The 16041-nt window shown below is 44.3% G+C and overlaps 1 protein-coding gene across 5 annotated transcripts in view; it reads left to right on the forward strand.

Annotated features, from left to right (window-relative positions):
* The window catches only part of DCLK2 (doublecortin like kinase 2), a 378330-nt gene extending 364482 nt beyond the window's left edge, over positions 1-13848 (forward strand). For 4 of the 5 annotated variants that reach the window (XM_085641650.1, XM_085641651.1, XM_085641648.1 and 1 more), the window contains 2 exons: positions 5345-5458; positions 12368-13848. In XM_085641650.1, coding sequence (XP_085497776.1) covers positions 5345-5458; positions 12368-12586 — 333 coding nt within the window. In that variant the 3' untranslated portion in view covers positions 12587-13848. Of the gene's footprint in view, positions 1-5344; positions 5459-8032; positions 8111-12367 lie in introns of all 5 variants that reach the window. The other variant, XR_014978130.1, reaches the window with a different exon arrangement.
* Positions 13849-16041: the final 2193 nt, after the last annotated feature.

Raw genomic sequence — 16041 nt, forward strand, 5'->3', positions numbered from 1 at the left:
GGAAACTCAAATTGGTCCAAGAATCCAGTACTCCCCATCGGCCAACACTTCCACTGATCTCCTAACACCGTCATTTGTCATGGAACTGACCACCAACATTTGCCATATGATTACGTGTGAACAGCCCTGCCTAGCAAAGCCACATACAAGGTTTCCCGCAGTTGTTTTGCATACCAAACACAGGAGACTGAACAATAAAACCAACTCCTTCAACTAGGTTATAAAATGCCTTAACTTTTCTGCGAATAGCCAGAGCTGCACCCCCGAAGCACCAGTGAGACCTCTCCAAACAATCATGTGATGGTCAAGGGCCCTGATATCTAGAGAGGGCACTTGCCTATTTCATAAGGCAAACAATATTGAAAACAGCGTCTGATCATGGGCAAGAACCTTACCTGGTATCTGGGAAGGGAATTACCTTATCCACAGCCCACGAAATACAGCCCTGTTCTGTAAGCCTGACCCAGCTAAAAATTAAAAGTGAGCATAGACAGGAATGACCATATCACAAAGGGAGTGAGAGCCTATCTGATGGTCCTCAAAGCGAGCACTGACATTGTTCTACGTGACAGAGAGAGGATGATGATTTCAGAGTTTCTTTCACCTTTGCTTGCAGGAAAAAAAAATCAGAGGTTTATGCTTCCCACAAGCAAGTATGATGACTTCCTCTGTATTTAAACCAGGGTCAACAAAGCAAACACGAGGAGATGATGGACGGAGCGCTGAAACCTTTCAGACATTCACCCCCAGTCACAGATCTGGGTTGAATCCATCATCGTTCTTTAGCTCACTTCCCCACCCCAGTTCAGACATAGCTATATGCAAATCAGTCTTGACCCTGTGCCTCATGGGAACAGTTCAGCCCGAACTGCCAAGCCATGTCTTCCCTGGACCAAAAACTGATTGCATATAGCTGTGTCTGAACTGGGGTGGTGAAGTGAGCTAAAGAATGATGATGGATTTAACCCAGATCTGTGACTGGGGGTGAGTGTCTGAAAAGTTTCAGTACTCAGTCCATCATCTCCATGCATGTGCTTTAAACCAGGGTCTTCATACATCCAGAGCCAAATCGTTACCGTAGGCAAGCATGAGTTCCATCAGGGCCGACTGGTTGTTTTTTCTTTGATGATCTGTGCGAGGCCACAGTAAGGTGTTTTATTTCTTCTCAACATTTGATTTTTTAAGATTGCCACATTTGTACATCATAGAAGATTTACATTTATCATATTACACATTTCCAATATCAAAGCACACTGGCAGTTGCTCACTTCGTCCCTAGATTCCTACCTTATCCTACTATGTGTTTTTGTACATAGATTTGTAGGCTTTGACTATTTAATCAGTCAGCTCACTTGGCCCTCATCCCTTAGTGTTGACGAGATGTTACTCAGATTCGATGTGGCGAGGCTACCTGTGTGAACACAATCTTGTTGTGCCCTGTATTATAACTGGGTGTAACCATCTGAGCAAAGCTGTTGTTATATTTGGAAGACAAGACCCAGTATTTAGGGAGCTCATCTTACAGACTGTCACTCTATCAATATGAATTATTTTGCAACAATGAGTCTATGAACGTACGCGGCTTCCGTCCCTACCATTGTCTGTCGGGTACTGTTCTGTGAATCTTCCTGTCCTTATATGTGTACTTCAAGATTTTCTGTTTAATTATTGTTCAAATTCTACTCTATGCTGTGTGTACAATAAAGTCACTTGGTGTGTGCCAATGAAAAACAAAAAAAACAAGTAATCACAATCCATAAGCAACATGTTACCTGATACTCAATTCCAGATATCATAAACTAGCATAGCATTAACAAGTCTAGTAAGCTAAAAAGGAACAAAACATGCAGCAGCATGTGTGAAAATAGTAAAGGGGCAGCTCCTTGTTTGGAGTCAAGGGCCCCTGTTCAGGGACATTCGCTATGGAATGGCGAGAAGGTTACGTCAAATGGGCCTCCTTCCCTGTTTCAATCCACTACCTTCTATATAGCATTATTTTGTTGTAGTCGAGTACGGAACATTTTTGCTTCACCCCCGAGAACCTTTCAACTTGAAAACGATTTTTAAAGTTACTCAACAGTGAAGTAGTTGTCTCAACTTTTTCTAAAGAGCTTTCAGAAAGGTCTCTCTTGTCGTGGCCGAAGCCTTCCAACTGCTCTACGCCACTGGTACTGAGTTGTATCCATTGAAGCCCTGTTTCGGCGGGCTGTGACCCACTCTGTTACCCGTCCGAAGAGTCTTGGGATTTGAGGTGCAGTACTGTCCTTGCTTCATGCGTTGTCCAGATGGTCTGAGCTTTGCCTTTCAGAATGAACATCAAATGGAATGGGAAGCCCCATCTTTATTGCTATTTTTCCTTTTGCAGGTATAGCCTACCTCCTTCATTCTCTTCGCTTGACCATTGTGGCAGCCAATCCGTCCTGTAACAGTCATATTAAATCACTTTTAAACATTTGTGCTTGCTTTCATGTTGGCTCCAGAATGTCTTGTTCCTCTGAATGTATTCGTAATGTGTTAGGCAGTCAGTTCTTATTGATTTGGAGTACAGAGGACGTATGATGCGTGCCGTCTAGTAGTCGTTCATAATATTACGGATCTAGCAGTATGTGATGAAACAGTCATTGAACATGGGATCTGATGAGGTTTCAGATCAGCGTTGGAAACCTTCCCGCTTATTCATCCATATGTTCCCCATTGTCTATTTTCCCCACCGTTGCTATAGGATATCAGTCTCTCAAAGTCTGCCTTGTGTGTGTGCTTGCTCTGCACATTTGTCTCAGTCTGCTCTAGTCAAGTTTCTCCTTTTTGTAGTGCGTCGTCTCATAAATGTGTAAGTCCTGAATCGGTGCTTGCATATCTATTTAAGAATCCTGTAATAGCTTCTGGATGTCCCCTCCTGTTGATGGCGCTTGTACGTCAATGGTGATCTGAGGTAGATCCCTTGGCTGGGTTTGAGACACTGAGTTCTCAGCCCCCCTCGTCTCATCCATTTTGTGAGCACCCAAAAGTTCCCTTATGGTTTGGTTTTCAGTGATTTATGTTGTTGAATGCCATAAGGTGCTCGCATGTCTTTTGTTCACCACAAGTGTGCCTCGGCGTGGATGCACCTCGCGTGCCAAGGAGATGTAGCTTTTAATGACCCGTTTCAGACCTCGGTGGGCTACACTAGATCTGTAAGACTCGTGCAGTTCACTGTGCTGGCATGGAAGTTTAGTTTTTTTTTTTTTTTACTTTTCTGATCTTCTTTAGTTTTAGACCTGGCTCCATACACACTTCTGTACGGAAGCAGAGCATCAAGTAAATATATGTAAATCTAGGACTCTTCAAGGTGCAGGTTGGATTGAAACCTGGATGTCACGGGCTAGAGGTGGGGACCACTGTAGTGACAGTTTATTTGTGAGTATATTAAGGCAGTATCATTGTTCACAATGTAGTGGATATTCAAAACTACTGGGCGTATTTGGATGCTTTTCTGTAATGCAGAGTTTAGTAATGCATTTACAAGCCCATAAAGCCAGTAATATTTGGCAAATGTGTAAAAAGGAAAGAAACAACTAAAACACATTCAGCAGCAGCTATATTTTGAAAGGTCTTACCTTGTGGCTCGCTAGACCCTGTTCCTGGGATCTATTTTGTAAACTGGTTGAAAATAGAAGGAGGGAGGAACTAATGTAGAACACATGGGGCTTCTAAACTCAACTCTGCCTGAGAAGTTACTGATCCTTTCCTAGTATGGAGGCCCTTTTCTGTTTTTTTTTATTTTTTTTTTACAGATTATTATGTAGTGCGAACTTGACCCAAATCGGGTATCAGAGCGCTTTACATAGCACCAGTTGCATTACATGAGAACACATTCATTTTTGTTAGGCATGGGGATATTAAGTGATTTTCCCAGAATCACAGGATGTTCAGCGTCATTGCTGAGACTCGAACCCAGTTCCCCAGATTCGAGGTTGACCGCCCTAGTCGTTAGGACAACTCCTCTCGTGGGAATAAACATCTTCGTTTAATTTTTTGTCAATTACAGTACCTGAAACGGGGTAAGTCTCACGCATCTGCAGTTGGATTCGAAAGGGGATTCTGCCCACAAAGCTTTGGTTAAACTGTGCCAAATTGTGCAGCTTGATTCCACATGTTCTCAAGCATGTAGGTCCAAAGTTAGTAATAGTTCCTTCGTCCACAGGAGTGCCCACGCCAGACGTACTCTGTTGATCAATGCAGTCTAACAGCAAAACAGTCATGTTGGCTACCCGAGTTCATCTGTAGTAATCATCGTGACACTCTCCACATCATTGTCATTATTAGCATTGTCATGTATAAAGTGTTCAGTGACCCATAATAACTCCTAGCAGCAAACAGCAGATCTTGGTCAGCTCACAGCTTTGTGTATCAGCTCACTACAATACATATCAGCTCATTGTACTGACCAGCAACTCCCTGACATTGCCCAATACCTTAGTAATCGCCATGAGTTTTTATTAGTACCGGCTAGCAGAGCCCACTCATCCATGACGCGGGCCAGCAACTAACCGAATAATTCATTCGTTCATCTGCTACTCCATCAACGCATGATCCTGTTGCTCCCTGCCCAGCACGAATTGTACCACTGGTAACTTGACATCCTGGGCCTTCTTTCACCCACCCGCAGGGTTACCTAGAAAGGAGCAGAGGGACCAGGTTCAACAGGCAGGACTTGGAGAACAGCAAATGCAATGGAGCAGCAACAGCAAATGCAATGGAGCAGCAACAGCAAATTCAATGGAGCACCAACAGCAAATGCAATGGAGCAGCAACAGCAAATTCAATGGAGCAGCAACAGCAAATGCAATGGAGCAGCAACAGCAAACTGTAGTCCTGCACAGGCACATCACATCACATCCCTAACCTTACTCTACTGGAGGATTGAGACACCACACAGCACCAATCCCAGACACAGTGACTTCCCTCACTGTAATGAAAGTTTAAGACCATCTTTGCAGCACATCCCAATGTCTTTTAAAGTACAGTGCTTCCATTCTGTATAGCGGGGTTCCCATACAGTGCATTTCAAAAAGTGCATGATTAGTAGGGATCTTGGGCCTTTCTTGGGTGTCTGGACATTTCAAATCAATATTTCTACTTAATTTGTACAAGAGATAATTTAGCTGCTTAAAATGTGAATATTCCCTAATCATTTTTAAAGTCTATTTTCAAACCAGGTTAGTTAACATTGTATTCAATCCATTCCAATACACATTCTGGTAAAGATTTGTGTTCCCCAGACTGCCTGCCAGTGAAGGATTCCATTGAAATGTGCTCCTGAATTTACAAAAAGAGCCCTGCTTTTCTTTGTCATTCTCTGCAGGACGATGCATCCCAGGAGAATAATTTGCAGGTGGGGGTGACAGGTAAACTGCGGCAGCACTTTAACTCATTGCCCAAACAGAACAACACAACGGCGGGTGTTTCTGTCATCATGGTAAGCAATAACCAAATGTGGTCACTTGGATATCAGAAACAAATATGTCTCTTTTTCCGTATCTGAAGTCTGTTTTTACCTTTTTGTATTTTTATGCTTTTCAGATGGTTCTTTAATTAGTTCGCAAATTAAGTTTTAAGAAACCAGTTTACGGATGTTTCACAATATTGATTAACTTTAAAAGTAAACTCCTTGTTTGGATAGGGTTGTCGCAGTTCTAGTGTAGGGCTACACTTCGCTATGAACCTACTTTAGCTGAATCTCTTGGAGGATCTGATCGTAAGTAGTCCTGAACAAGCACATTCACTCATCAGCAATAGCCACTTTTCACACTGAAAAGGTCAGCGCGCCTAAAAAACGGTTGACACACATTTCTGAAAAGCATGCGATGAAACAAGTTGGTAGGAGGGATGATGAGCTGGTGAGCGAGATGTGGCAGAGCTCCCTGTGCTGATGAGCAAACAGTTCATGCCCTGCCCTGTCCACCCGAGAATGTATAGTGTATCCCTATACGTCTTCACGGTTCAGACAAAGTTAACGTGTGGGTGTCTAGTTGTGACCTCACAGTATCTTTGCTGAGTATTTAAAAAAAGAGGTAACATTTGTTGCAGTCAGCCATCTTGTTCTAGTGAGCACATCCCCATTGTAAGAGCCAAGTGGGGACTGTACCATTCGCTAAAAGCAAAATGTCACCTTGTTTCTAGAACTCTGGACCAAAGGAATGCCTGCATAGGTGAGACCTGGCCGTCTTGTGCTCTCGTCAGTAGGATTCTCAAGAAGATGGCATAGTGATACCAAAGCAAATTTTAAAATGTTACTTAAACTCTGGTAATCTGTCTATTAGTACAGAATGTTATTATCAGTTCATATCTATAGAAGTAACAGTCTGGGCCTAGCCACAGATATTACATATGTACATGTTGCTTTCTTGTTGGCTTGGCTGTTAGGAGGATTTAGCAAGTGAATCATTGTGCGTCTACCTCTGTGAGAGAGTAAGTCATGACATCCGCACCCCTCTCTCCTATCCTAGGAAAACCAAAACATAATAAGTCCGAGTAAATATGTTATTTGTCTCCTCAGACTATTACCTAGGTTTATTGACAGTCCCATTTGATACACGCGTCTCAGCCACCAGCATGCACAGACGAATCCACTAAGTGGTAACGCAGGTATATGAGTGACTGGATCAGCTCATAGCTTCCAAAACCCTAAATCTCAGACAATGTGGCAACTAGTTGGCTGTAGGTTTGGGGCATCTAAATGTAAACTATAGTAAAGACGAGAAGTGGACAAACATGCCCTCTGTCAAAAACAGAGTGAGACGCAAGTAAACATGCAAAACATCACTCACTGTGCTATCCCTATATTTTTCTCACTTCAGAATTGACATAAACCTGAACTGCTCATTGGTAGCCTCTCAAGCTCATGTAACAGGCAAACCTTTTGAGAACAAATGTCAAGGCAAGATTTGCCCATGTGTTAGCTCAAAAGTGTTCGTTGAGGTAATTCCCAATGAGATGTGTCGACAGTGGTGGGCGCTTTACTCATGACTGCTGTAATGAATGGTTGTCTCTGTTACAGCTCCAGCCAGAAGAAGACTGTAACTGTCTTGCCTGTCTTTATACTGTCACTCATACATGTAGGCTGTTTAAAGGCACTATTAGACATTTTATCAAAGAGGTGACCACCACTTGAAGATCTTTCTCAACAGTCTTAATTAGGGTATTAGCCCTTTTCTCGGTCCCATATTAGGCTGTGCTGATTAGCGCCTTGTCCTGGGAATCGCTGATTTTGAATATTTATTTCTTGATGGGTAATGCATTTGAAGTAACTGAAAACTGACAACTTTCAAATGATTTCAGAATGGATATGTGGAAATTTACAAAATCAAATGTGTCAGTTTACATGACCATTGCCGTCCAATGATTTATTGTTTACAGCCCCTTTTTTGGGAGGAGCCAAGCCTGCCTTTGGTTGTGGAGACCTCTGTGCTCCACAGCTCCCACCCCAGCGCCTTCACGCCGGAAGAGGTCATGTGTTAGTGGCGAGACCTTGCACCCTGTCCCTTGTAGACTTGCTGAGGTGCACCGAGAACTGAATTGATGGCTTCTAAACCTTTTATTTTGCAGTTTCCGAACTTTTACATATTTTTGGGTAGATTGTCTTTGTTTGACCCATTTCCCAATTGTTAAAATGGTAAGAAAAATAAGACTTAAACTTAAATATAGAAAGAAACAATTAAAGGGTTTAAACACGGGTCTTATTATTGTCATTGCAATTGTCTTTAGTTAAATGTACCTTTGCTAAACTTTACATTTTGTCAGTTGCTTTTCTTTGATTTCGTCAGGTTACAGTCCGTCAAGAAGACCTAATGCTGTTCCGGGGCACGATTTGTTAGTGGTGTGTGTTACTCCTGTTGGGGTATTAATGCTCCAGCACCCTGTGCATGTTGAGAGGAGACTGGGGGGGGAGGGGAGGGGGGGGGCTGAGTCGATGTCACCTCATATTATGCTGCGTTAGGGTTCTGCAGCAGTGACGTGAAGCTGATGCCTTTGTTTACCTCTCGTTTGACAGTTTGATTTTGTCTTGTAAAGCGAGGCCTTTGCTCCTTTACACCCGAGACCCTGGAGATCAGCCTGAAGCAGAGGCCTGGTACATACATACACTGAGTTTTAATCTACAGCCCCTCGCGCTCCTCTGCAGGCTGCATGTCTGTCTATCAAACCTGCTTCTCATCTCCCATATGACCTGGCTCTTGGCTTCTCTGTTGGATTTCCTCTTTGCTACTAAAGGGTGCTTTGGGAATCTTTCTTTAAAATCTCTTCTGTCGCCCAGATTGTGTGGCTCAGTACATACTCAGCTTGCAAGAACATGCATCCCCGGCAGTATGAGCATTTTCCACCGATAAATGAGCTAGCTTAGTTTCGGCACGTGGAGAATAACCCCGCACTCTGTGGGGTGGTGAAAGGTGTGCTGAGGCACACAAATGCCATCTCCGGCTAGTCCCAGGTACTTTGCAGCTTTCACCTGCTAGGAGCTTTAAAAATCTGTCTTCGCAAAAAGACTTGAGTGTCAGCAACGTTTGCATAGTTAGCGTTCTGCAGGCCCTGTGCTGTGGACGGTGAGTGGAGAGCAGGTCACCCGTGAACAGGTGGTGACCTTGCTGACTAACCTAGTTTTTCATGAGAATCCGGTTCTTCTATGAAGAGCTTTGGTGACTCGGGCAAAGATAAATGAATGTGAACAAGTTGCCAGGTGGCCCTTGAAGTGAAAGGAAGAGACAGATTAAAAAAGTCGATTAAGTTCTAAAATCCACACTTGCATCTGATCAAAAAAATTTTTAAAACCCTTTACTATCTACAATGCTGCACATAGCATAGTAGTGGCGGCACTTTTCTTTAAAAAGATAAATGTCGCTTTGAAATAAGTGCTTAACCATAACATTTTAACAGATGCGCTGCATCGGATCACAAGTGTTTCATTATATTAAGCACAAGGATTTTTCATGCATACAGCAGTATTTATTTTTGGGTTTGGAGGTGCATTTGCTCTACACGTAGCTAGAATGTGGTTTAGCAGTGCCACCTGGTGGAAGGTTACTAGAATGCCTCGCGAATCTAGATTTTTGTTTATCTATGTGCTAAAGCTGCTACTGTGGAAATGTCGATATGCTCAAAATGAACATTTTCGTATGTATTTTCTGAAACTGTTTTTGTACATGTGTAATTGATAAATATTGGATTTGTTAGTTCTGCTTAAAGTAAGTGTAGTTTCTGTTCCTCGCTTTCTTCCTGCCTTCCTACCTCTCTCCCTTCCACCGCCTGCATTGCTTTCCTCTGAGTAGGTCCAAGGTGAGGGTATGTACTAACTGCATCTAAAATGCTGTTTTGTTTTCTGGCTGCATAAATAAATAATGCTATCCGTTTATCGGGTAAATGAAGAGAAAAGGAGAAATTGAATCCCTCTTGTTTTTCAGTCCTATGGTTTAGGTGAGGCAGGAGCGGAGGCAAACAATTGCTATTGTTCACGAACCTGGTTCCCTACGTTACAAAAATAAAACTGCAGAATCTGTAAATACGTCTGAAATGATGCAGTCCAAAATGCTCATTATGGGTCGCTGCTCTTTCTGTTGTTTTTGTGTCGCCGACAGGTGGTTTCTCGAAGTGCAACACGTCACTGTGGCTGACATGGCACATTTAGTGAAGTTGTCGGTTGGACAGTATGTCTAATGATGGGACTCTGTTCATTCTCCACCGGATATTTCCCCTTCTGGAATAACTGTCCATCCTGCTAACCTTAGTACTATGCACCTGCTCTCAGCAGCGTCCATCGGGGTCGCTGACCCTGTAGGTACTTGGGATTTAATGTACGTCTCTTTAAATACACATTATTTCTATAGCGCCCTGTGCGGGCCCCAGTGACTGTCTCTCCGCCTTCCTGCCACAACAAGGGTATCTTTATTTTGAACCAAACAAACCAGCATGACTGAATTGGGGCGCAGTTGTGCCAGGCCGCTGTTGTCTGATGGTTTGCTGCCTTTACATCGTGTCACAGGGGTGCATGCCTTCTCCATCAGAGTAACGTTTATGGCGAGGATTCCATTTGTGCGTGCATTGTCCTTGTTGAGCTGTGAGTTGCAGTGTCCTGTTTTTGTGAAGTGTTGACTACTGTGGCAATGGGCTGGGTCTCCGGGCCCCGCACTTGCCCCACACCTGAGCTGGGTTTCAGTGTTAAAAGTCCATAGGCCGCCTCCCCCTCTGTCCCGACATTGCATGAGGCTGTTACTAATCTTCATGTTTCTTCACCCCTCGTCTGTCTCGCCAGCCATACATTCCAGACCGATTCATGCTTTCCTTTTGACTTCTTACGGCTTCTCCATTGTTTTACTCTTTGGAGCACATTATCCCACACACATTGTTTGTTCTTTGCTTCATTCATTCGGCCATATCCTTTATCGCATGACCCCTTTAAAGCCCTTCTTTGAATGTTCATCTTTTTCATTGCTTAGTTTCACAGTAAGGAAATATCCTTTAGATGTGTGTAAACACAGTCTATAGACTCTTTATTATCCCGGTATTACAGAGGTGTTTTTTTTTTTTTTAACCTTGCTGCTGTCTTCCATTTCAGGGCAGCTTTAGAAAACACAAGAGGTTATAATATTGATTATGTAAGCAGTGTTTGAATTGGTCCCAAAAGTAGGGTTATTGGTGGCTTTACTTTGGTCTGTAGTGTATTGGCATGGTAGGAATGTGCAGAAAGTTAAATAAAATAGTGACCCACTTAAATGCAACACCTGCCCCTTCTGGTACTGCATTTAAGCTGTTGGTTAGTGAGGAAGATCGCTTTGACCTCCTAAAAGTGACCGTACACCAGGCCATCTTCTGTGAGGCTAGGACATGGTAATGTACCCAAGGTATCCGACGAATACTTCAAATATAAAGCGCTTTGACCTGAGACTTGGAAGTTTGCCATCCCAAAGCTTGCTACAGTTTGAAGCGACAAATGTGCACTTTTCGTGAACTTCTGTACGAACAGGTCTGAGCTGAGATGTAATGACGAAGTTACTGAAATGGAACTGTCGCATTGTAGAGGACCCAGAAGTGCAAGTTCAGGTGCCCGAAGGAGGAGGCGTCCTCTTTGTGGCCACAAGGAACCATTTAACATTATACAGGAAGAGTGGGTCACAACGCAGAAGGTAGCCAGTGCCAAAGAGAGCCATCTGTTGTTATCCTACAACGGTGACGAGAGAAGTTCCCTAGTGATGCTTTGAACTTGCCTAAAAGATGGATAACTGGTTCCCAGGCGCAAAGATAAGGCACTGTATGTGCAGTTAGGGAGCATGTGTGAGGGGTCGCCCCGTGGTTTCAGCCCCATTGAAATGGGCGCCTCCATTCCAACGATGGAAGGGCAGCTCGGGCTACAGCGAGAGGGTGGAAGGTGTCTGTGTTGGGTTACTTGATGCTGGGACTGGGAGTCCATGGAACACACAGTCAGTCTGCAAAGGCAGAGACTCGGGCAGTCGCTGCCAGTGGATGTGCCATGAATAAACTGATACGTTGAAGATTTCCAGCCCCTTGAAAGGCCCGATTCTTGCCCTGTTCACTTCGACAGGTTTGTGGTCAGGCTTAGTTTGCCATTCTAACTCCATACCTGGCATATTTGAGGGCACGTGCTTGTTACTGGGGTAAGGGGCCTGTCTAAATCTTTGTAAGGACATGTGTTTGTAGATCTTGTTGTCAGGATTTCTTCGGTCTCTGTAGTCTGCTTTCGTATGCTGCTGTTACTGATGGAGAGCTTACCCACACCTGTACACAAGGCAACAGGGTAATGAAAGTCACAAAGCAGATCAAAGGTTGTCCTATGCATGCAAAGTTCCTTGTTCTCGCTGCTCCGCGTACTTTTGTTTTGAATTCATCTTTCTTCCACTTTTCACATTTTCAGTTGCTCTGTCAAGCATTTCATTTAAATTTTCATCTTGGGTCCATGGATGGTCCGCGCTTGCCCCACCCTCCGACTCTCCCATGTGTATGTCGCTTCCACGCATGCCATGCAGCATGCTTCCTGCACCCCTGTTTGGACTCTTCCTCCCCGCTGGGAACACGGGTGGAAGCTGTTGCACTCAATCAGATCTCCCTTGCACAAGAGTTTCAGCTGGAGATGGTGCAGTCCTGTGACATGCTTCCCACCTCCTTGATGTTTGTATTGGAATAGGATGAACACCCCCTTTTAATAAACAGAAAAACAACAGATGCAGTCTTTTTACAAGTCCGAGTTGCTAGCACAAGAGGGTGTTCTCCTTTTCTCTTCATAGTGCATGCTGGACAGTCTCGCAGACACTGCCCTTCTAATGAGATGTTCCACCCTCAGTCCATGCAACTGACCTGGTCTTTTAAATGGTTTCTTTTACAGAACACAGCTCTAGATAAAGAGAAGCAGATGCACTGCACTAAACTATGGAAGGCTGCGGGCAATACCAAGATGGAGCGGGCACGCGCGATCGTTGTCGCGGCCGATGAGTGTCACAAGCCTGTGCCGGTGGCCGCCTCTCCTGATCCCACTCAGCCCCCGCTGCCACTTGCCTCAGCATGCCCCGAGGGGGTGGATGCACTCTACCGACCGCCTGAATGATGCCCAGATGAAGACTGACTGAAGCACACTGCTGCAAGGAGACCCTGTCTCCCATCACCCACCTCCCTCCTCCTCCTCCTCCTCATCCCTGTTGTGTGTAGTTTTGTTGGGTGATTACTCTTGCTTGGGCAGCACCCAGAAATGGGACGGTACATTCACAGACGTGGAGGTGGCCAGGGGGTGGTGCTTGGAATATGTTTCCAGCTTCTTTAGAAGTTGACATTCTAGGGTTTGGTATTTTCTGAGTTAGGAATTTGTCATAAGATAGGGAACAGAATAGGTCTCCTTAACTTTTACCTGTAGGTATTTTTCTCTGTGTTGAAGAGCGTGGGATCAGTTTGCCCTTTTCTTCTTTCTGATAACTTTTTTTTGCCTGACATGCAGCGTCAGTGCCATTACCCCGTCTGTGGGCTCCCCGGTCATCCACAGTTTACACTGGATGCTGTCAACGAGGTCCTGCCAGACTGGAATGTTTTTAGAAAAACTGTAGGCATTTTGGGGGCAAAACATCTTCACACTGGGTTACCCGTGAATTTTAGAGCTCTGGGAACACTGCTGTCCAGGCTGTTTGACAATGTTCAATGAATGCAGTTACCTTTTGGGCGGGTTTTAATTTATGTATAAATATGGGTATTTATTTGTACAAAGGTTGAAGAAGTGTCTTCTTTCCTGCTGTTATGTCTTGTTCCTGCCCTCTCCTCACGACTGAAATTCCATTTTCTGTGCAAGCATCATGGCCATTGAACTCTTGTTTCACAGAAGCTTGCTGCATGGCTTACTCTGCAAGGGTTTGAGTCTCTGCAGACGGAGCAAGCCGACGTGAACTGCAAAACTTGGGAAGTCTTTTGCTTGCCGATGTTTTCTTCCTTTGTTCTGCACTGAGGCTCCATTTGACAATTGAGAAGAAAGGATGCCGGCGTCATGTGCATTTCTGGTCATATTGTTTTAGGTAGAACTGCCAATCAAGCTGAGTATGGGTACCAGTATGATCAAAAAGCGTATTATACGGATCAAATATCAAATCATCTGATCCGTGCTGCCCCTTAAAGAAATCAAGTGCCTGGCAATCCGAGGCAACGTCGTCCCTGAATCTCAGTCGAGGCCTTGAGTTGAGGATCCTGTGTTGAATGGTTTGGGTTTGGCTTTATTTATGTCATCTGTTCTTTGGAGCACACTGTCCGTGTTTTATTCACTTTCATTGTTAATTTATGTTTCCTCTGAGTAGTGTAAAAGACATGCAATAAAAAATAAACCATTTCATTAAAACTGCAGCAATGTCATCTTTTCGGGAAGCAGAGACCCCTGGCAGAGTGCATTGTTTAAAACCAAGTACGTTTTTCCAAGTTAGGGTCTTTGGGTGTATTTTTTGGGTTAGGCAAATAATGCACCGTGCTGCAGGGCAAGAATATTATTATTTTTTTTTTTTTACTTTCCTTTGGTTGGTGCACGCATTCCAGTTCTTAGGCTGTCTTTGGACGTTTTGCAGCTCTGGTTGTATCATTTCTTGGTTTTGGGGTGGATCATTAGCCTTGTGAGCATGTCATCTTTGCTAAGGTTCATTACCAATACAACCATATCATACCAAGCACAGGAGTCGAGTTGAAAGACCACTGTAACGTTTTGATCCTTGAAATTGGCAGCTGTGTGAGGTAAGGTAAGTTAAAACTTTGTTGCTTGGTTATTTTCAATGTTAAATGCAGCCCTGTCATAGCATGCCATAAATAGGATTCTGGCATGGTGCTGTTCGGCACAGTTCCCTGTTGGAGATATACAACATACATCAGCATTAGAGACGCATGTCGCCTCCCGACTGCTTCATTCCATTCACCATCTGCATAATGACTTATCCTGGTCAGCGATGCTAGATTTCCCCTACCGACCTCTAATGGGAAATCCGCTAAGAATCTGGGAGTGTGGTTCGAGGACAATTTATCTTTTTCCACCCAGGTAAAGAAGCTCTCAGGCAGCTGCTTTGGCCTCCTCAAAACCTTAAGGAGATTCCTTCCTCTTCTTCCTAGGCCTGCCAAAGAGACGGTCATCCTAGCTTTGATTCCCTCCCGCTTGGAGTACGCCAACGCTTTGTATGTGGGCATCCAGGGTTACGCATTGAATAAACTTCTCCTTGGAATTTCCAACAGGAGTAGCGTGCGTGAAAATATACGCTCACTGCACTGGCTTCCCGTAGCCAAACGGGTCCAATTTAAATCCCTTGTCATTGCCCATTGTGCTCTCCATGGTCAGGGCCCCGCCTATTTACGGAAGCGGTTTTCCTTCTATGTCCCGCTGAGACAATTATGCTCATCAGCACTTCTTTTAGCTAAAGTGCCCCGCTTCATTCGCCACAGGCTGGGCGGCTGTTCCCTTGCCGTGAAAGCAGGGAACAGCCGCCCAGGCTTGGAATGCCCTTACTTTTTGCACTTCGCGGTACCGAAGACCCTCTGGCCTTCATAAACAACTAAAAACCTACCTCTTCGCCTAGTGTTAGTTTGGCGACTCCTCTTGGTTACGCACCAGGACACTCCTCGGAGTAGCTGCGCGCGTTATAAAACTATATAACCTAACATAACATGCTTTGCCCTCCAGTCATGTTTCCACAAGGCCATCGTTTTGCATTGATAGGTTATGGAAAATTTATAGAAAAGCTCTACATTTTCATTGACACACATCCGATCTTGGAGCGAGCATTTGTGCTGATGAGCTACAGCTTACAAATAGTGCGAAAAAACACTTCTGAAGCGAGCACCACAGCTACTCTTACAGACCTAATGTTTCCTGCTTTTAGGACTGTCAAATATTTGTAATCTGACTCAGACTGGGCAAAAAGTGTTCCTAATGCATGGAACTTTTCAGGGTGATCTGTCAAGCAGGGGCCGCAGAAAACTAAGGGGCGGGGGGGCTTGGATCCAAAAAAGTGTTTCCCATTTTAATTCCCGTAGGGAATTCGAACACGACTACTGCCCTAACCGCTGGACAGAATTACACCAAGTTTATTCAGAAAGGTAGCTCTTGGTCCAGAAAGCACACTTTTGTTATGTTGTGCAAATTCGTTCAGTAGTTTTCGTGGTATTAAAGGGTATCCACATTTGTATTTCTAGGGCCACGAAGCCTTCGCAAATGACTATCTCGCACAGAGATCTAATTAGCTGCCAACACTTCAACCAGTGTTGACAGCCATTCAGGCACTCCACTTCAGCCGAGTCCTCCCCCCCCCCCCCCCCCCCAAAATGAAAAAAATAAAGAAAAGGGAGCAGGGTAGGAATATGCGGACCCCGCCAGGGCAAAAAGACAATTAAAAGAAAATTGCAGCACAATCAAGAATGTTAGCGAATTTGCGGCAAAAATAAATAAAGAAAAATAAGCGCTGTATGCCATGCTTGTTTTCGGTTTAGCCCCCGGATGGGACAGGTCCCGGGGCCGACTGCTCCCACCAAGCAAGAGCAAACATAACTCCACTC

This window comes from Triturus cristatus, chromosome 2_2 (assembly GCF_964204655.1).
Source record: "Triturus cristatus chromosome 2_2, aTriCri1.1, whole genome shotgun sequence".
Lineage (NCBI taxonomy): Eukaryota > Metazoa > Chordata > Amphibia > Caudata > Salamandridae > Triturus > Triturus cristatus.